Here is a 23513-nt window from a genome sequence, read left to right as displayed (position 1 = left end):
TGTCATAGTAGAAGTTTTAAATGAAGAGACATGCGGCAACGACATCTGCTGGCCAGACATGAAAGTCCCCCTATGGTAAAAATCAAGCTTTTAATGTTGTTTATATGTCTATGTGGTGTTTTTAATATGCTTTAAGACGAAGCGTGTGCAAATTCATAAGTCGACACCATTGCTGAGTATTTTCTCCTTAAAACTGCAGTGAACCAAAGACAGTCTCAAAAACACGCTTTGAAATCGCTGGTGTTTCTGACGTCACAAACTACCTTGTAACCAATCAGATCAACGTGTGATCGTCAATGAGTGGATCTATGAGCTGCTGTGAGTGAGTGGAGGCGGGGCTCATTTGCATATTTAATTTCACGTTTTTGGTGATGAGTCAAAGATGAGTTTTAAGGGATAAAATGTATCAACTACGGGGACGTTAAAGGAATAGTTAATCAATAAAAAAAAATAGAACCCATAATTTACTCACCCTCAAGCCATCTTAGGTATTATTAAATCCTAATTATATAAAAAAAATATCCTGTCTCTTCCAAGCTTTATAATGGGAGTGAATAGTAACTGAGATTTTAAAGCCCAAAACAGCGCATCCACCAGCAGGGGTTAATAAAGGCCTTCCGAAGTGAGGCGATGACTTTTTTTGTAAGAAAAATATCCATATTTATAACTTTGAGAGTGAATTATGGGATTTTGGGTGAACTATTCCTATAAGGTCATTTTTTTTTAGGGGAAATTATCATGACAAAAAAAATCACATTGATAACAAAACTTACACGTCTCAGAACAAGCTTCATTTTCTACTGTGCAAAATAATATAATTTATTAATAGCAGTAAAAAAAAAAAAGTATTTTATTTTGATCTTAGGGTGAAATATATGAACTGGACATGTTTTTGTGAGATTCACCCTCTTATACATTCTGTCAATGAGCAGTGCAGTAGATAAAGTATGGAAATATCTGGTGTTCATACAATAAATCCAAGAGAATGCATTAAACAAAAGGAGCTTTATTCACTAAAGTTGACACCTTGGAGGTTAGTCTCAGCTGTACCGAGTCTGATTTCACGAGGAGAGAGCTGGTTAGATGACAGGGTTAAACAGTTAGCAAGGAGAGGTCATTATGGCTCTGTGTACCATGTGTGTGTATGTGATACACAAAGTAGTACAGTACCAATCCACAGTTAAAACACAAAGTAAACAGTACAGTACAGTTGCTTATACATTGATGGTTAAGGCTAAGGTTTTATTGAGGGTCTTGGGGAAGGTGCGAGAATGGAAAAAGATCCCTGATATCTTGCAAAGTAGCTGCGGAAAAAGGTTGAAGCCTATCAGAGTGCAAAAGCATGCTATACTGCCTTACTGTAGCACAATCTCAAAAACCTCAGATGAAGCACTCGCAATTCCAGGACGACTGCATTGGAGCTGATGACTGGAAGACGACAAATAAATAGCAAATAAATAAATAAACGTAACATTCTACAAGCGGACGCACGACCAGTGAGCCACGTTTAGTAGTGAAAAGTCAGGAAAAGTTGGCATACAATTTTACATTCCATTCAATTTAAGAGAAAAGGAAAACTCTGTCAAATTACGCACCGTCATGTTTCGTGTTTCACAAAAGGAGACGTTAAGCAGAATGTCCAAGCTGCTCATTTCCATACAATGACGGTAAATGGTGACCACAGCTGTCAAGACACGATTATCAATACATATCGACTTAAATATTAGTGTGGAATTACATAATTTATGGCACTTTTTGAAAAACAAGATTTCTCCTTTTGTGTTTTACAGAAGAAAAGGGTTCGGAAAAACATGAGGGCGAGTAAATGATTGCAGAATTCACATTTTATCCCTTTAAAAGCACATCCACAAGACACAAGTATCATTTCCCTTGGTGATAGTATACACATATGGTGCTAAATATAATCATGGCAATATTTAGCCCTTTTCAGGGAGTCTTGAGCCATGGGCTTGTGAAGAGCAGCACCAGAAAGTGATGGCGAGGAGATCTTCAGTTCACACTTTCTTTCCCAACGAGACGAGACTTCCCGATCCCGACACACCCCGGGGCTTTTCTTCCCGAGCTCCAGTGCAGACGAGCGATTACATATCTTTCATTCTGCTCCGTGTAAACATCTTGATCATCCACCTCGAAATAGGCAGCCATGAGTTGATGAGCGTGTTTGTTGTAGAAAAAAAAATGTAATTTACAATAAAGTACTTCAGTCCAGCACCTGTGCTGGCCGTACATCAAACGTACCATCTACTCTGTCAAAAGTTAGTAATATTAGTGAGTACATGAACAAGAGCATCTAAAGATTGTTAAGGATTACACTCTTGTAGACAGATAAATGCTAAAAAGCCGGAAAATATTGCATTCATACGCTATGACGTGCCCTTTGCCTGCAAATTTGAAAGGGGCGTAATTACATTTGGCAAAAATGGTGGTGGCATTTCTTTTTTCTTTTCTTTTTTTTCTTCACACACACAGTCATTTTCAGCATTTTTGCTCCCTCTCTTTTTTTTTCTGCAAGCAAATTGGGTGAATTTTTAAGACAAGTATAAAAATCTGCCTTGATTCCTAAAGCAACTTTACAATACTTATCAAAACAAATACTTACACATCTGTCATATCATGCACATGCGGCTGAGGTGAATTAAAGTCAGCGGCCGTTCGCACAGGACAAGCTCTCGCAGTAAAAACGAGAGGACGGAGCTTTCTGCTCATATTTAGGGATTATGCTCGTCCATAAACAGACACGATCAGAACAACACACTGCATGTGTCCGGTGTGTGTTTACACACAGCATCAATAACACATGTCCTGTGTGAACGGCCACCTTAATTCTGTAAAACGTCATTCTAGATTAAATTAAGAATATGTCAAAAGGAGATATGATTATTAAAAAAACATTTCATGTCGAATAAATAATAACAGTGTGTCCTAATGAGACGTGACGCTGCAACACGCGATGAAAGCATCGTAGCTTTCCATCCTAAAAAGCCGTGACGGCGATACTCAGTGTAGTTTTATTTAATTTTTTACAATATGGTTTATATTTCTGCGATTGACGACTCGATCATCTCCGGTGCTTCCCAAGTTACAATAAAAATGAATGAATTTCACATGCGGAATATGTGTTTTGTACAATATTAAAATGTTTAATTTGTGATTGAATATCATGTTTTGTTTGACTTTCCCCTAGTAAAAAAAAACTATACCAAAATCTATTTATTTCACACTGAGTATACTTCAAATCCATTAACATATTTATTGACTTTTAACTTAAAACTAACCGATATAAATATTATAATTAACCTTTATTTGGAGTACTTCTCTATTGCGCAATGCACATTTCTTATTATTATGCTTAAAATGTGTTCTAATATCATTATTAATAAGGATAAGTATGATCACTGTATAATATCGGTCTTTAAATGCAAGATATTTAAAGTATACTTGCAATAGTTCCACTTTAGCACAATCAAATATACTTCAGTATATCTTTAGTTGAACTATTTCTGGACAACTGAACAAAATTAGTTGTTCCAATTTAGCAGACTTTAAGTATATCATTTTAGTATACCAAAAAGTACAATTGCAGAGTATTAAGTACATAAATATGTAAATGTATTTGTGGTATACCACGCATTAAAAAAATGCATTTTAGTATATTCATTTTTCACTCGGACTTCTCTCCGCCTCGTCGCTCGGATGTACGTCATTGCTTGCGTTGCACGAGCGCCCACTACTGGCGGATCCCTTGAAACGTGTTTAAATGTTGTGACGTCACAATCATGCTGCATTGTGGTCTACGGAGGGTAAAGGGTTAGGTTATCGCATCATGTCTGTTTAGGACACCATGTTATGTTTCATTCTTTCTTTCTTTTTTTAGAGACGTAGACTCACTTGACTATTTTTATGACCTCCATTTAAAAAATAAAAACCAAAAAAATCAAATCACATTTGCTCATTAGGGACACCATCTTTTCCTAATCACATTCATAGTGTTTTATGGAGTAACCAAAATGGCAGGAAGTTGGAAGGCAGACACTACACTACGGTTACCCGAAAAATGTCTTTTTTTTTTACATTCTATGGCAAACGGTTTGAAAATGGAAAAGTGTGTTGAGTTCGCGTACACTCGCAACAATGGTTTTCATAAGGATTGTGAAACGGCTCAGACATGATCAAGCGTGTGTTCACCAGCCTTCCAACTTCATCCCAATGTTTCCTCGTTCGGCAAAACATCACAATGACAAACAATGATGACGAGTAACACTGAGAAAAATCACAATGACAGTAATAATAGAACTAACAGTAGTACAAGTCTAACTTCCTGGGTTGTGGTACCCCGAGGTTTGTCCGGTTTTACAGTTTTCCTGGAGTTTTTTTCCCAGGCTAATCCGTTCAGACGGCGGGTTTAGGAGAACGGCACATGACAGCGGATTCAGCTCATAGTGGCTCTCACCTCCGCTTTCTGATTCCCTTCCAAGGGTCTGTTGTTTAGTTGTCCCCTCCCCTCAACATTCACTTATTTTTACTCCTCTTGTTACAAGTAAAAACGTGTTTCTCTGTCCGTTTGATTCTGTAGTTTGTACAAGTCGCAGGCACTCTCACATGGCGTACTTTTGCGTCCATTCTCTCGCTAGTCTGTTGTACCTGCGAGAAAAGAAAGGACACACTCTTATGACAGTTCTGGACTGTTTTACGTTAAGAGAAAACACAACAAGGGTGAAGTTCACCGGGTTAATCGCAAAGGTGAAGTTCACTGACTTTCTGAAATCCAGCGTTCAGTTTATTTGCTTGTTTTTGTCCCCATGGGAAAATTTTGTTTAAGTTTGTTTTAATACACATAAACAATTAGCCAGGAAATCCAGACCCAAATCTGAATGATTAAGGGTCTGGCATTGAGTCATGAAAATCGCCCAAGTCGAGGGGCGGCATTTGAAAATCTCACTGCATGCAATTGGATAACACTACGACCAATTACAGTCGTGACTGCACTGTCACTAGCGCTGTCGTCATCCGTTTAGCTCGCCTCTGGCCCGCCTATATCAGATACTACGATGTGATTGGTGCAGCTCGGCTACAAGGGCATAGTTAATGATCATTACTCAATGCCAGAGTGACTCAAATGGTGCACTCACGAGAACTCTGGATTTCCAGGGTAATAAACAATCAATTTAGACAAACATAAAACTCACATCCATCACCTGATACAATCCACTCATACTCATCATCACTGAGACCCACTCATTTTTAATCTGTAAAACAAAAATGGAGCCTATCTTTCATTAAAAAACTTAAATCGCCTGCGGCAAGAAGGATTGTTTCCCCCTATTTTTAGATAATACTGGCATCCTAAACCTTTGACCTGAAGGTTATAGCTCAAACCCTTTGGGCAATGGGGGCCTGTGATCCGAAATGATTTGTGGCTTTACTAAGAGATTCAGTTTGCCAAACTTTTTTCTAATGCTGGGTACACACCAAAAGACAATCGGGCTGATTTTGGGCCAGTTTCCCCCTTCCGACAATCCTAGCTATGTCCCGATTATCTTGATGGTTCTACAGATTATCTTAACAGATTTTCCCTTGGTGTGAGGTGTGTTAAGAGTGTCCGAACCTGCTCGGAAAGAACGTCGGAGCCGTCCCGATCGCGAATCGTAAATATTCAACATCAGAAATCCTGATGTGTGGGGGGGAACTCCGAGGACAAGCGCGCACGCTCTGGAGATTATCACGTGAAACGAAACAATATCCAATCAGAAAGCGAGATGATGTCAGACGGAAGCATAACAAACGCAGTCATGGCACAGCACAAATGTTTATACAACGTGTCGTGTAAAACCTTTCCAAACACTATCATCGCAATTTCTTCCTGCATATCGTCCGCCATGCTTATTCTGAGGTCTCGCGAGACTTCCTGTGTTCACAGTCGAGACTCTGGTTGAAAATCTGTTCGTGTGTGTGGTGTGCTGTCTTTGTCACATCATGGCACACCACACACTATAGGAGCAAAACGGTTAAATCTAGGATTTTTTGTCCTCATGTTTGTGGTCTATCACATTTTGAAAATCTTATAAGATGTAAAAAATCTTTTGGTGTGTACCCAGCATAAACCTGTCTAGGGGCTACCAAGCAACTTCCTCGTAAAGCTGGATACATTGAGAATCAAAAAAAAATTTGTTTTAAATAGACATCACGATTCTGCCATGATTCTGAACAGAGAACTTAAAGGGATAGTTCACCCAAAAATGAAAATTCTGTCATCATTTACTCACCCTGAATTCGTTTCAAACCAGCAAGACTTTCGTTCATCTTCGCAACACAAATGAAGATCTTTTTGATGAAATCAAATTTTGTGTTCCGAAGAAAGTCGGAGTATTGAAACAACCTGAGGGAGAGCAAATGATGACAGAATTTTCATTTTTGGGTGAACTATCCCTTTAATTTACCTTCAGATTGGATTGTGTTGGTAATAGGCACTTACCTAATTCTAAAAGATGTTTCGTGCCTCTAACAAGTGCTTTCGATCTTCTTTCTGATCTGAATGGTGTGTGTAAAACACTTGAGTTTTGCCACAGACTCGTCCCAGCGTCTAGAACGCAACTGAATGCATTTTAAAGCGTCTCCGTACTTGAAAAAACGCTGAAAACTACTTTTAAACAGGGAATGACGAAATCTTTACGTACATATTTACAGCGGGTCTATTCGCACGGGGTTAGTATCACCTGAGGTCATTTTTCCGGACCCTTTTACTGAAGGTAAAAGTCACCGTAATCTTTACTGACGTTGTCCGTGATGATCACTGAGATGCACATTCGGACGGGACTAAAATCACAGAGAAGCTCTGGTAATTATTACTCTACCCCACCTCTCCATGTTAAACTAGTCCCGTCCGAATAGGGCTTAACAATGCTTTTGGGAAACGCACCCCTGGTCTGGTCTGTGACATTTACTCGGCCCTAAACATTATGTCGAAGCAAACAAACTGTTTTTGGTCGCTTTACATGTCAGTCGGTCTTACCTAAGTGGTCCTTGGCCAATCGAAGCGGCTGTAGAGCCATCAGTCAAAGGTCTGACCATGTGACTAACATCTCTCAAACACGCCAAGATGAGGAAGAGCTTATTATTATTATTGTAACATGGACAGGAATTTAGGTGTTTACTATTCACAATCAATGTCACAACTAAAGGGCAGATTAATATAGAATTTAACTCTCAAGTGTGCAAGTATTGGCTATTTTACAACAGCGCTGAATGTGGCTCATCCAATTGGATTTGAAAGAGTTGAACGATCCTATCAGATTTGTTTTACCGTTCTGAGTCTTTTGCTCTTCACACGATTGGTCACATAATGCCATTTTTGTACCGATGCCAGACTTACCTTATGTTAAAATCTTGACGGCCATTGTTAAAAAAAAAAGTACTATTCATTATACATCCAATTAATTCTATACATTCATATAAAATTAATTGGATTTTCCAATAAACACAAACTATTTTAATGTATTTTTGGGTCACTCACTTTTCTCTGTCTGCTTTATATGTATGTGCGATCTCAGGTACCAGCGGGTCATCTGGGTTCGGGTCACATAACAGGGAGCAGATGGACAACAAGACTAAAAAAAGAAGGGAACACATTAAAAACACGATATAAAGCCAAACATCCGGCTCATCTCTACTGTTGGAAAGCCTTGTGTTCATAGCAAGAAGAGCTTCTCCGGTGTTTGTTTGTCATATAACACAGTTTCCCCGTGGAGTGATCCAAACTAGGTCACTTCTTAGAACAAAGATTAATCACTGTAGTCTGGCAGAGTAACCCATACGGGGCTCTATTAGGCTTTCCAGTACACAAAACTAACAGTCAATCAGGCCCTGTTTACACCTGTATTAAGATGTGTTTTGGTTGATCGGATCACAAGTGGACGTTAAATACAGGAGTAAACGGGTCTAAAACAGTTTGAGCTCGTCCAGTTTCCTCCACTTCCAGAGATAGTCAAAAACAAATTCGACCGGATTGCTTTCGTAGTGTAAACGCTCATGTGATCGAATATGTTCAAACAGCCACTAAAGACTGTCTTCTCTCCGTCTACTGGTCTAATGCGGGAACATTATGGGAAGAGCGATAGTCAAACGGGATTTAAACTCTCTGTTGGCTGGAGACTCAAGTTTGGTTTGAAGATGAAAAACGTACCAATCACAATGTTCTCTCACCATTCCTGATTTCTAACACACACTCACAGCGTTCGGCTGATCTCGCGTCTGCCAGAGCAGAAACTGAAGCTGATGCTCTCTGTGTGTTTCTCCGTCGTCTCCGGTCGTGTTCATATGTTAATATCGAGAGCTTATTTCATCCATTAGATCGTAAGATCTGAAAAACCCAAACATTTCCTCACCCATAGACCCTCCCATCGAAGAAATCAGGACAGAAGTGTTTGAAAGTGGACAGAAGAGACGGATTAAAACACCAGGTGTAAACGGGAATGTGTTTCCCTCGTCTACTTGTGATCCGATCGACCAAAACACATGAGAATTTTATAATTCCTAAATAATAATGACCATCTGTTAGTTTTCCTGAACAGGACAGCATGTATGCCCCGTTAACCAACGCAATGGTGAGTTATAACCTGTACACAAATGGTATGTTAAAACTTGGTAATATAATTAAATAATGTTTAAAGAATAGTATTTTTTTTAAACATTTTTGTCACATTATTATCACTAACACATCTTGTCATAGTAATATGTTCATACAGCAAAAAAAGTATTGCAGATGAAGTCCTAAAGAATATGCATTCCACCATTCAATACATAATAATATATAATTTATACCATGCAATTTTCGAGTGCTTTTGTTCCCAATGGCAGTACAGCTGATATTCAGATCAACATCATCCTTATGTGAGATCATGTCACAATTTATTATATGAGGTTCCAAAAAGTAGCATGGTATTAACATGGCATTAGATTTACAATTAGTGTCAAATAAATAAATTCAAAGTGATTGTTTGAAGCATTGAGACGTTGCACCTGAAACTTACCTTTGGACACAGTAAGTGCAGGAGACCACTGAGATCGCAGGATGTCCAGACAAATACTGCCATTACTGTTAATATTGGGGTGGTAGATTTTTGTTGTGAATGCGACCTGTCAATCAACGCAGAGAGTATTGATCACAGCATTACAAACCACTACATGCATTTGCACTAGTGCTGGAACGGATCACAAAATTCACGGTTCGGATCATTCACGGTTTTTGAGCAACGGATCGGATCTTTTTTCGGATCAGAATAAATAAATAAATAAATATATATATATATACACATGAAGTTCTTCAATACTACATCAAAAACTACTAGCCTAACTGATAAAGTTCAGACATTATTAAAAACAACTGAACAGTCAGTAATAATATAAGAACAAACACACAAATTACAAGCAGAGATGAATACTAAACCACAAAGTTACAAAGTCTAACAGTAGTAGCCTTTTCAGGTACAGAAATTAATAATTAAGCCTAAATGTAAAATAACACTATTTGTTCACTATAGAAATTTAATATAGTTTCATCTTTGTTAAAGCAGTATTTTGTTGTTTTATTAAACGTACAGTATGGAATTTTTCGCCGATAGCCTCTTTACAATATCAAAGGCGTAGTTTGATGACGCAACATTTGCTAAGAATTATGGATCCTGTCGTCAACGTCAAGCCGACCGATCTAATAATGTTTATGGATGAGTGAATACATCGATGCTTTTATCATGACTGTGATATGAAGCAGGTCGGGATTGCTAAGAGACAGCTATCAGCTCCACACGCGACGCAAGTCCTGCGGATATAAAAGGAATATGGACATTTCATTCTACCGAACTACACGCAAGTGCAGAATTACTACTCACAGGTCAGTTTATTAGACAAATTAAACTTGTGAGATAACGCAGCGCTGTTTCACTTAGTCTAACATTACACTAGCACACTAAACTGCATTTGAATGTGTTGAAATGTATGTGTTAGTTTGTCTGTATGAGACTAGCAGTAAGCTAGATCAACATTAGAATAACATACAGATCATATTCTAACATTTTATCATTGTTGAACTATATAACATTGATTAGTTTTATGTAAATGTGCTCAGCTGTTTAATAAATTATATGTAGTACATGTAGGAGCGGTCGAAGTATCGGACGTGGAGCTCTCGTTTATATACTATATACTATGGTTTTAGTTCTCCTTTTTTATCCAAAGTCTGCTTGCCATGGTCCATAATGTTTGAACGAAACAACAGCGTGCAGATAGACATTGCGAACTACACAGTTGTCTGCGTCTGTCGCTTTGGTTATTATCAAAGGGCTCTGGTTCATAGCTCTGGTTGCTATGGCAGTACGAGCGGAAACCAGGGACAACGCGGATATGACGCCATTGACGGTGACAAAACGGAAATAAAGAAACGGGACGTGTCTTCGAATTAAATTACAAATTTCTCCTGTTCTGAAAGTTGTTGGAAACAGTCGGGATAATGTAAGTACACACACACACAAAAAAATGTAACATAGATATAGTGATTTTTGCTATTTTTAAAGCAAAAAAGTTACATATTGTGCCTTTAACATTAATGACACTGAATATTAGATGTGTGCTGTCACTTTAAGACCAGCTGCACGGACCGAAAAAACAGACAAACATCCGGTTTCTTTCTCAACTGTTCACTTATGACATAAACGAGAGAAAACTTGCAGAGTCGGGTATTTAGACATAACTCTGTGTTTATGTGTCCGTTTATATGTGTGTCTCTCGCTCTCTCTCTGCGCGAAAAAGACCAGATTTTCGCCTCTTCTGCGTTTAATGTGTAAACTGGCAAGACAAACACGTCCAAATGATAAACTTTCACTCTATGATGTTTAAACTTAGCAGTTAATCCGCGAATCACAACCGTGGGGCCTGGTCCGTACGGTCCAACTGCGATCCGTTCCACCCCTAATTTGCATACGACTAATGGTCTCCAAACACAATGAATCGCACAAAGACACTGACCTTGGGTGGTTTAAACGGGTAGTCTGTTGGGAAATGAATCGTGAGGAAGAAAACCCCTCCTTGATATGGACTGTCATTCTGAAAAACAAGGACACAGTTTACTAATGTATGTTTCATAGCCAGCATTTTTATATTTTGTTCATATACAAATCAATTCAAACACTTTGTAACATTCTGTTATAAGATGACACGTCACAACTGGACAGAGTTTATTTACATACGGAAGTGTTAAAGGAGTTTAATTAACTAAATTAGAACCATTTATGGTGCAAGCGACTTTTCATTTACATTTCAAAGTGGAAATAAAATGCTACAAAAGTGTTGAATATGTCCCTCATTATTTCAGGGTTCCCACACATTTGACCAATGAATTTCCAATGAAATTTTACAGACATTTTACACTGCAGCAACCTTTTTTAAGACCCGCACAAATAAAATAAATACAGAATGTCCTAACAGAACATACAATCCCAAAATAAATCATGCATCTCTGATTATTTTACTTAATTAAAGAGGCTGAGGTACACATTCAATTGGAAAGCTGGGTATCAGTCCCACCAGGATGACTGATTTTGTTTATTTTCATAAATTTGCGGAAAAAAATATAGGATTATATTAATAATTTTAGCAATAATAGGATTTTTTCTAATAATTAGGATACCACTTACCATATTATGTATAATGTTAGATGGCACAAAGGACAAACAAAATGCATAACTCTTGTTTATTTTGGTCTCTCACCGATTTCTGTACCTGAATGTTGTTAGACAACTTAAAAACAAAGCATTTAATTTCTATCTTTGTTCTATTGTATTCATCTATACTTGTAATTTGTTTATTATTTTGCACGCAGATTCACTCCCCAACAAAATCACACCAATCATTCTGGAATGATTAATTCTTTCCATATAGAGCTATTCAAGTCATCTGGTGAAATTATTTTCATATCGCAATATACTGTATATATAGCTGGAAAAATATTGCAATGTCAGTTTTTTCTAATATTTCTAATATTCTAATACCGAACTGAGTACTCTTCCGCAGTATACAGCGCTTTTATTAACTCTTTTAAGAACTATAAAGCATTTCATGCTTTTTATTTGGTCATTCATCCATGTTTGTAAATCACTCCGCCCAGTCCTAGGAACTTATGTGAGACGGCAGGTGAGAAATGTTTCGCTTTTATCTCTAACCATTAAATTAGAGATAATTCAATTAAATAGTTATAATTAATATTCTGCGAGACCTTTGCATTTTTATGATAATTTTGCCCTGATATCTTGAATTATGCAGGATCGGGAAAAATAAATAAATAGCGGAATCGAGCAAGACTGGAGGGACAAATAATCTACTCAAGGAATGTTTTACTCAATGTGTTTAAAGAAAGGCAATAAACAATTGAGTGTGCTGAGTAAAATCTAGACTTAAGTCAAGGTAAAAAAAAAAAATAATAATAAATAAATAATCATACTTCACCAGTTGATTGATAACAATAATTGCAAAAAAATTTTTTTTATAAGTTTTCCGAAATGTTATGTTTAAATATGCAAATGAGGTGCTATATAATTAAATATGCACTAATTTGCATAAATGTCAACAAAAGTCAGGTTCAAAATTCTTGTTTCATTTTTTTCTTATATTAGAGTCAAAGGTTTTTACAGAGGGGATTTTGTCACTCCACAAATCACAAAATACTGTCAACAGCCAAAAATCTATACATTCTCGCCATTTTTTAGGAACAAAATGTTGTATAAAATCAGGAAAATTATATATGAACAAACTCTTCTGTAAAAACCTTCAGAATATAGAGAAGAATAAAACTGTAAAGTTTGGTGAATGTAAGTGTTCCTGAAGTGGAGATTTCTGGCTCAATGTAGGAGGAAAAACTCATTTTGAGACAACGATCTTTAAAGATATAGACTGTAATTGAAATCTACAGACGCAAATAGATAAAGTGCTCTAAAAGACACAGTTAAAAGTGTATTTTGGATGTTTTCTGTCCACTAGTCTGAAAAAAACACTTTATGAAAAGCCAAAATCTCAAAATTGACAGATGCATGAAAAAACATGCCTGTAGTGCCTGGCCTTGATATGTTATAGACTGATAACTACACACATATATTATATAAACACAAACTTTTATGTTAGATGTGATAAATCGCAATTAATCGATTTGACAGCACTAATAACCAAAATACCATTACCATCCAAAAATGATGCGGGACTTAATTACGAGCAAGGCCGAAATACACTGGGACTCTTGTTTTGAAACGTCTATGCTTTACTACTACAGCTGCTCATTAAAAAAGATGAGATATTAAATATGCACTCTTACAATCATCTACAACATATTACAATATAAAAGCCATGAAGTAACATTGTCATAACTCAGTCAACAGAATCATAAGCAATTGTTTGACATGGCAAATGTGCGGAATTCATTGATTGCGAACGTCTCTGAAACCACTATCCCGTGAAACCAACAACAGCGCCGCGTTTGGACATTGAATATTTATTTAATTAAATCATCACCTTTTGAAGTTTAACAATCACATTAGGCTGTGTCGCGTTTCCTGTTTTTCGTCTATAAATAAATGTAAGACCTCTTTTACACATTACAGGACTTTTTATGGCCTTAAATTTGATGATTTAAGGACCCGCGGGGACCCTGAATTTAAAGTTTTTACAAATGTTTTAATCTACTGATTTTTCCAGGTCTAGAAATCACATTTCACGACTGTGGGAACCCTGTAATTTGAAAAGAATAAGACAGAAAAAACAGCTACTCACCGGCCCCATTATTGTTGCCTGCCAGTGAAACACTGAAAAACATGAATCATGACATAAAATCAATTGAAGCAGAGCAAAAACTGATCCAAACATGTATGCTGAGAATGCTAGTTAGTGTTACACAATAACACATGTGAGTATCTTTGTATTTAAACTGTAATCTGATAGTAGGGATGCACGATATATCGGCCACCCTTTCGGTATCCGTCATTTTTGTTCATGTTATCGACCGATATATTAGAGCTGATAAATAATGGATTATTTCCTTCAGCTGAGATGCTTCAGATGTGCACTGTTCACCATGATGGATTTGAATTGCTTGAAATATGATTGAAATCACTTCAAAAAAGGAAAATACAGTTCAGTGCAACATTTGCAGTTAGCATTAGAATTGTGTGTTTTCGACATGGATTTTAATGACAAGACTTCTGTTTTTGTAATCAGGTTCTCAAAAATGATATAAAACTTTGGATTTAGATTTATTGGCCAATATATCGGTTATCTGCTTACAAATATAAAGAATTATCGGTATCGGCCAATATATCGTTATCTGCTTACAAATATAAAGAATTATCGGTATCGGCCAATATATCGGTTATCTGCTCACAAATATAAAGAATTATCGTACTGGCAAATATATCGTTACTTGCTCACAAATATAAAGAATTATCGGTATCGGCCAATATATCGGTTATCTGCTCACAAATATAAAGGATTATCGGTATTGGCCAATATATCGGTTATCTGCTCACAAATATAAAGAATTATCGTATCGGCCAACATATCGGTTATCTGCTCACAAATATAAAGAATTATCATATCGGCCAACATATCAGTTATCTGCTCACAAATATAAAGAATTATCGGTATCGGCCAATATATCGGTTATCTGCTCACAAATATAAAGAATTATCGTATCTGCAAATATATCGTTACCTGCTTACAAATATAAAGAATTATCAGTATCGGCCAATATATCGGTTATCTGCTCACAAATATAAAGAATTATCGGTATCGGCCAATATATCGGTTATCTGCTCACAAATATAAAGAATTATCGTATCGGCCAACATATCGGTTATCTGCTCACAAATATAAAGAATTATCGTATCGGCCAATATATCGGTTATCTGCTCACAAATATAAAGAATTATCGTATCGGCCAACATATCGGTTATCTGCTCACAAATATAAAGAATTATCGTATCGGCCAACATATCGGTTATCTGCTCACAAATATAAAGAATTATCAGTATCGGCCAATATATCGGTTATCTGCTCACAAAGATAAAGAATTATGGTATCGGCAAATATATCGTTACCTGCTTACAAATATAAAGAATTATCGTATCGGCCAATATATCGGTTATCTGCTCACAAATATAAAGAATTATTGGTATCAGCCAAAATGTTCATATCAGTGCATCCCTATCCAGTAGTAAGACCTTATTATTCACTCGTTCCTGATATACTCACAGTCCTCTCCGACCGGACCTGCTGAACACTGGGCTGGTGGATCTCTCTGGAGGTCCGTCAGTTCCTGAGAGAGAAAAAAAAAAAAATCTAAATTCAAGTGGCCATTTCATGTAAAACAACATTTTTGGAGCAGGAAACTTTGTATTTGTAAGAGTACTTCAGGGAAAATTGATAAAAGAGTAACATTTAAAAAACAAAGGATTCCTGTCCTGATCAAACCTTTATCAGCACTAGGATACTTCATTTATTCAAACCGCTTTCTAAAAACAGAATTTGGCTCATGTTAGTGTAATGTGGTTGCCAACACATATTCCTGATGCTTTGGCTCTGAGGTTTGTTTCTATATTGAGATGTAGATCATTTCAGCGCAACCAACACTATGACAATCATCTCACTCTAGCAACTTGGTCTAAGAATGAAATATGGATGTATAAACAATCGGTATAACAGAAAATATCAGGTTGTTACAGAAATATCAGTTGTGGAAAACACAGGCTCCTTGTGTGTCCTTCTTTGGAAAGATTATTCAAAGTCAAAATGTGATAGAGGTAAAAGTGTATAATTCACTAACATTATTATTATTATTATTATTATATTTTGCATTAAGGCAAAAATATTGTAATACAATTATTCAAGTTAGTACAAGTTTGGGTCACTTTTTATTGTTTTTGAAAATCTCACCAAGGCTGCATTTAATTGATCATTTTAAATAACTGTTTTCTATGAGAATATATTGTGAAGTGTAATTTATTTCTGCGATCAAAGCTGAATTTTCAGCATCATTACTCCAGTCTTCAGTGTCACACGATCCTTCAGAAATCATTCTAATATGATGATTTGATGCTCAAGAAACATTTATGATTATTATCAATGTTGAAAACGGTTGTGCTGCTTCATATCTTTGTGGAAACTGTGATACATTTTTTTGCAGGATTCTTTGATCAACAGAAAGTTCAAAAGAACAGCATTTATTTGAAATGGAAATCTTGTGTAACATTTTAAACGTCTTTAACGTCACTTTTGATCAATTTAATGCGCCTTTGCTGAATACAAGTACTAATTAAAACTAATGCGCAATCGGCGCAATCTCATTGGATGGCACTCATCCCTGTTTTAATTTCAGCAAATCAGTTCGAGCAAACGCTGACAACGTGATTAACGTGCTTTGGTCCGGACCAAATACAATGTTGTTTTTTTTGTTTTGTTTGGTAAGGTTCGCTTTCACACTGCTCTTTTTGCAAGTGAACCAAAATTTGTAAACAAAACCACACGTGTACTAAGGTCGTCCATTCATTGGACAGGAATTCTTAAGCAGGGAAAAGCAGGAAGTGCAAAAACAAGCTCGGCATGGAGATATTTCGTAATGCAATATTTGTTATTTTACTGATTTGGTGTTATTCTCTACAAACGCAATATGAAGAAACTAATGAGCATCATATGATACAATGTCATCTATTCGATGTTGTAATTAGGATTTTGAGAAGACGGTTCCGGAGTAGAGAACATGCTTTTAAACCATTTTAAGCGCGATAAGACAAAAGAGAACGCTCTGTCTGTGAATGTCCTGATGCACACACGACGCGCAGAAAGACGCGCGACAGTATCGTGCGCACAGACAGCGCGCCGGAATCAAATTCTCTTCGCGCTTGAACGAACAATAACACAAACCATTATGCCAAAATGTCCGTTTTGTTAAGTAGCCTCATAAGAGCAGTCAAATAAAGTCTTAAAGGCGCAGTGCTTTCTGCAATTGGGTCGGTTCATGTTCACACCGTAAACGAACCGTACCAGAGTTCGTTTGGAACCGTACCGAGACCACCTCTTCTGCTTGGTCTCGGTTCGGTTGTTTGGTCCGCACCCGAGTGCGATTGCTGTATTCACACCTGCCCAAAAGATCCGCACCAAGGGGGGAAACGAACTACAGTTCAATTCAATCGAACCAAACAAGGCAGGTGTGAATACACCCTTCATGAACCCAGCAGCTCATGTGTTGTATATTGTCATTATTAGTAGTAGGATTATTATCTTTTAATGATAATTAGTATTATGAATTACTATTATCTTTTTTTTTTTTTTTTTTTTTTACAGAAACACTGAATGACCAACAATATTTTAAGCACCACCACCAGTCAGTTCAGTTAAAATTACAAATATACATGCATGATTATCAAGTTTTAGTTCTAATAACTAAAGTTCTATCATTAAATAATGCTTGATTATCATAATATAATGCTTGATTGACTGATTTTAAGAGTGTACATTTAGATATTTAAAAAACTTTGTCATTTTACAAAGACAAGCTGATTTGGTGGAATATAAAAGATTAAATAATAAAAATAAAATATATAGCCTATATAAAAAAAAAATTATATATATATATACATAAAATTATATTTAATTATATAATAGTATATCAGTCTGGCGAGTAACCAAAACAATTTACTAGCCATTGGCGATTGCCAAGATGTGCAGAGGGTTGGCCTCTAATTCTCCTCTTGTATTGCTAGAAGTTGCTGTGTGACTCAGTGCCTGAAAAGGCCTGTCTAAAGATAGACTAGAGCTGTCAGCTGCTCGCCACCAACACTTTCAATAACTATAACCATCAGCACACTTAAAGAAACACATAAGTGCCTCTGATGGGTCAGTCCATCTCTAACCTTGTACACAACCACAGAAGAACAATAAATGGCTTTAAATGACATTACTGCAAGAATAAAAGAACGCACTGCTGCTCAAACTATCCCACTTTTCATTTAGTTTAGTTCTATGAGAACCGTGAGCAATAACTTTATTAAAGGGGTCATTCACAGCCTTTTTTTTATAACGTTCTCTGAGCTCCACTTATAATGTTAAAGACTTTTAAAGCAAAAAACATCCTAATTTAGAAGCAATAAGCTCTTTTCTCTCCTGTTTTTGACCCTTTCTATCAAACACTTGATGGGCGTGTCTCAATCAAGACTTGGAAGTAAACGCCCACTGCGGTGATTGGGTGACAGGTTTGCATATTAAAATAACTTTCAACATCCCAGACGTTACACGCGTGGAATTGTTTTGGAAAAACTTCTGATGTTGAAAAAAATCTTGTTATAAACATTTGCCAAAGAAAGGTAAACAAAGTATTACATATTGGTTGTGAAAAATAAAGTTTAAAGGGATAGTTCACCCTAAAATGAAAATTTGGTCATCATTTGCTCTCCCTCAAGTTGTTCCAAACCTGAATGAGTTTCTTTCTTCTGCTGAACAAAAAAAGAAAATATTTTGAAGAATGTCGGTAACAAAACAGTTGTTGGACCCCATTGACTTCCATATTATTTTTCTTCCATACTATGGAAGTCAATGGGGTCCAACAACTGTTTGCTTACCCATCTTTTTTAAAATATATTTTTTTGTGTTCAGCAGAAAAAAGAAACTCATTCAGATTTGGAACAACTTGAGGGAGAGTAAATGATGACAGAATATTCATTTTTGGGTGAACTATCCCTTTAAGTACTGAGTTACCACAGTTGACGTACGTTGGGTCCTGTAAACGGAAGTATGAATGTACGTACCATTGTTTGTCGCACTGTCGTTCTAGGCTATTTATTGTTCATCCTTTTCGATAAAGTGAAAAAGATATACATTGTCATTTGCAGTGTTGTGTTGATAAAATTAACCGTGTTGTAATGTCTTACTGATGCCAAAACAGATGTTGCTCACTGAAGCTTTTATTCAGGATTACAGCTAATTGCTTCAATCAAAACAATAACAAAAGCAGCGTTTGTTTTAAAGGGGTGATATAATGCCCTTTTCACAAGATGTAAAATAAGTCTCTGATGTCCCCAGAGTGTGTACGTGAAGATTTAGCTCAAAATACCCCACAGATATTTTTATATAGCATGTTAAAATTGTCACTTTTTGAGGGTGAACAAAAGCGCACCGTTTTGTGTCTGTCCCTTTAAATGCAAATGAGCTGCTGCTCCCGGCACAGGGGGCGGAGCTACAACAGCTTGAGTCCTTTTACCTCACACAGACATGCACTGAAAATGTCAATGTTTACGTTCAAATCCGAGTCAGACAATAATGGAGAGGCTCAAGAAGCGACAACATGTAGAAGCAACAGGACATTTCTGAATGGTTAGTTGATGAATTTATGTAGCTTATGTGCAGTTATCTTCTAGTCATTGATTAGCATATTCTGTCATGATAATCTATAAATCGCATTCCCGGGGGCAGGGTTTATGTAAATTTTAGGGTTGGTGATGTCACTAACCCGGGAGGAATGTCGTGTAGTCCCTACCAGCCTTTTGTTGTAGTCCTTAAAAAACAATTTATTTAAAAGCAAATATCTCCCTTTGCTTTGAACTTTGAGCGTCGTAACTTTGCAGATGTTGTTTATGCTCAAACAGCAACATTACACACCAACTAAAGTTAGAAAAGTGAAATCATAATCAACCACCCCTTTAAGTATCCGATATTCCGACGCATTAACCCCATAAATGCCGATAGAACAGCAAATCACAACTATTCAGTCTGCAGATCTGATCTGTTTGTGTGTCTCTGTCTCGTATTTACTACTACATGACATGCACGAATCAGTGGCTAAAGAGGAAATTATGTAAAAGTAGCTTGGTTTCAATAAAAGCTGTTTTTGGACTAACTAGGACATTTTTGAGTTCTGAAACTTACAGGATATTTTTATAGTATAATTACCTTGTATGTCAAAAGATCAAGGAAAATTTGATTTCTCAATTCCTGACCTCTTTAATACATTAAATTGACTAGACATGATTCATACATTACAAACGGACCACAGCTTTGACAAATAAATGTTTTTATCAGAAATAAGACTATTCTCAATTTAAGAAAATTATGAAAGATTATATAGTAATTCTATAAACCTGCAATACAGCATATTGGTATACCGTTACTTATCGTCACTTACAGTAAGCAAAAGCAAATAAATACAGTCTCAATTATCTTCAACGTTAGAGTCTATAGTATCAATCAACATAATACCTGTATTAATATAATTAGATTATTTTGCTTACATGATTAAATGCACGTTAAAAGGTTGTTTGTTTCTGATAGCCTGGACATGATCATTGCACAAGTGCGAGCCTTAATAAATTACCTCTGGCAGGATCAACACAACACACCACATACTGTGTTACATATGTGCTGCTTTTAAAGGGGGCGGAGCTTCTGCTGTCTATTTTTGATCTGTTGTTGTCACTCTCTCTTCACCCCTGGTTGATGTAACATGACATTTGGAAAATGTCTGAAATTTATCATTAGTCTGTGCGATATATATCGCATGACATTGTTATGCGCATCTCGTCAGTAAAGCCGGTTCCGTGATTAGTAGTAAATCGCCATAACAATGTCATGCGATATATCGCCCAGCTCTAGTCTGTGCACATTTAATAAAGTATCTAAAAATGTGCATTCAACATTTTTATGAATGGATCATTTTGCAGGGCTTCTCAGACCTTAAAGTCCCCCTGTAGTCAATAATTGTCTCCCTTAAAACTCATCTTTGATCAACAAAATTACATATTTAAACGTTTTTTTTCCCTTAAAAGAAATTCCTTAATGCCTTAAAATATCTTGAATGTAACTCGACACCCTTGCCTCATTTAGTATGCGCGTTCTATGAATATGCAAATGAGCCCCGCCTCCACTCACAGCAGCTCAGAGATCCACTCGTTGATCTGATTGGTTACAAGGTAGTTTGTGACGTCAGAAACACCAGCGATTTCAAAGCGTGTTTTTGAGACTGTCTTTGGTTCACTGCAGTTTTAAGGAGAAAATACTCAGCAATGGTGTCGACTTATGAATTTACACATGGTTTGTCTTAAAGCACATTAAAAACACCATATAGACTTATAAACGACATTAAAAGCTGGATTTTCACCACAGGGGGACTTTAAGATCCTTTCTGGTAACTAAAAATGTCAGCTGAAATTAAAAATAACAGCATGCGAGTTCATAAGAACAAAATTTGTTCTTATAAATAGTGATTATGGAATGACTGAAATCAAAACACAGTGATTTTTTTTTTCTGTGATTAAAGTAGTTATGCGAACAGGGTGGCGAATCTGTTAAAAATACCCTCCGCTGTCCTAGTGCCCTATTTGCCGAGCCATATATGGACACACTGACATTGGGGTTCAGCATTTGGCAACTTGAAAGCGGTGTCGCCCATCACGCATGCGCACCAGAGTCGCTTCTCTCATTCATGATGACCGACAACAGAAAAGATAAATTTTAACGATGTTAAGATCTCCACCGAACTTACAAGCCACAAATCATTCATAACAACACCTGAAAAAACCCCATAAACGTGTTTTATGCGCACAGTTCCTTGTGCTACAACATCGCACGACGACAATAGATGTTGTCGATCACATATTGCGCAAAACAAACACTCGTAATCAGCAGTATCGAAGTATCAGTGACTGTTTATAACATAATGCCCGTGAATCTGTAACGATCAGAACGAGAACAAGCGTCTGTCGACTGCATGCATCCACCATTGGCCATCCGTCTTTGTCTTGACCAGATGGGGATAAAATGAGGAAAGTGCGAGTGCTTTACATTCACAACAGCGTTAGAAGATGACGATGAGGACATTGACAGAGGCTGTGAGGTTATGCGATCCACACAATGAACACAAACTCACCTTTTGGATTCTTTTCAACGCCATTTGCTCGCTGTATTACAGCACAGTGTCTGTTTGATCTAGTTCAGATACTGTTGGCCTGTACAGTTTGGATGAGAACGCGGTTGTTGTTGTTTTTTTTCCTCTCAGTGTCACACGTTAGCTACGTAATAACACAAAAGCACAGATTTGGACATTCACACTGCTGTTTAAACGGCAGTCGCCGATTTGAGGAATTCTTACCCCCTCTAACCTCACTGACAGTTTTTAGTGCTGTACTAGACAGCAGGACTGTAATCTCGCGAGACAACGCAACGCATTTTAGATATTATCGCGATACTACAGCAGAGAGGGGATCTTGGGAAATGTAGTTCTGTGGGCGTTACGTGCTAATTTTGCAGAAACGATGTGACAGAAGAAAATTATGATCGAAGCTGAAAATAAATCTACACCTTAATCATTCTACTTGATTTCTATCTCGTTTAGCTACACTAGTATAAAGTTTTCGTTTTATTTACTTACACTAACATGCCTTTTATGACTTAGGTTCTAAATGATATTTTTAATACACGCGACTCTATTCTTACTTTTTATTTTCTCTAATACGAAAATTAAATGTATAGTAAGTTTTGAAAGTCCATCCAATGTATTGCTGTGCTGTCTCTATCCACAAGATAGCGCTGTTTGACCATTTAAATGCTGGATAATCCCAAATATTTATTTTCTTTAGCACAAGCAAAAAGCGCGGGACAACATTACCATCATGTGACACAAAGAACAATTGAACAAAGCCTCAGGATGTTAGGGGGTTCCAAGAAAGTAGTCTACCCTTAATGTTAAGCTACATGTAAATATGAAGATACGCTCTGACTGATTTTAAACATTAATTTTGGTCACCCCTGAAATGAGTCATACCCATAGACTGTAAAAAAAATATCATACAATTAATATGCGGATTCAGGGACATGCGTTTATTGCATGGACCACCATAGACTGTATATATATATATATATATATGTATGTATGTATATATATATATATATATATATATATATATATATATATATATATATATATATATATATATATATGATAGCCATAAGCAATTGTAACAATGGAACTGTTTTGTTTCATTATTGTGAAACTGTTTAAATTTCACTTAGTAAAGCCTATAATTTTAAATACTTATGATATGCTTTTAAATAGCCAATAATAGCTAGGTTCCCCTTGTGACAACCTTGTGTTTAATGAACAGTATCTTGTTTCCTGGGCAATAACAGTGGAAATGTTCAATAGCTGTTTTGTAGCCAGAACTTTGAGAGTGTCTAAACAGAGAAAAACCTACTCTGAGAAATATTTACTGGAGTAAAAAGTCTGGTTTCCCCCATTCATTTATTTATAAAGTAATTCATTCCAGAAACCAGAACCAGAATAGGTTTTTCTCTGTTTTTGACGAAGCAATAATTTAGGCTATGTGGTTAGAACGTGTTAAAATACAGTTTTCTGCAACCCATTTTGGTGAATTATTAGTAAATTTACAGTGGGTTATATTAACATTTTGTACTGGTCA

At 36.5% G+C, this 23513-nt stretch overlaps 1 protein-coding gene across 1 annotated transcript; it reads right to left on the bottom strand.

Annotated features, from left to right (window-relative positions):
* Positions 1-4603: 4603 nt before the first annotated feature.
* ube2d4 (ubiquitin conjugating enzyme E2 D4) lies at positions 4604-22256 on the bottom strand. The gene is made up of 7 exons (XM_084389148.1): positions 21965-22256; positions 15304-15367; positions 13828-13859; positions 11038-11115; positions 9048-9153; positions 7532-7625; positions 4604-4662 (listed from the first exon to the last, which is right to left on the bottom strand). The coding sequence occupies exons 1-7, from the start codon at positions 21986-21988 to the stop codon at positions 4617-4619; spliced, it is 444 nt and encodes a 147-aa protein (XP_084245274.1). The 5' UTR covers positions 21989-22256; the 3' UTR covers positions 4604-4616.
* Positions 22257-23513: the final 1257 nt, after the last annotated feature.

This window comes from Rutilus rutilus (assembly GCF_951802725.1).
Source record: "Rutilus rutilus genome assembly, chromosome: 19".
NCBI classification, from domain to species: domain Eukaryota; kingdom Metazoa; phylum Chordata; class Actinopteri; order Cypriniformes; family Leuciscidae; genus Rutilus; species Rutilus rutilus.
This window is presented reverse-complemented; position numbering and strand designations above follow the sequence as displayed.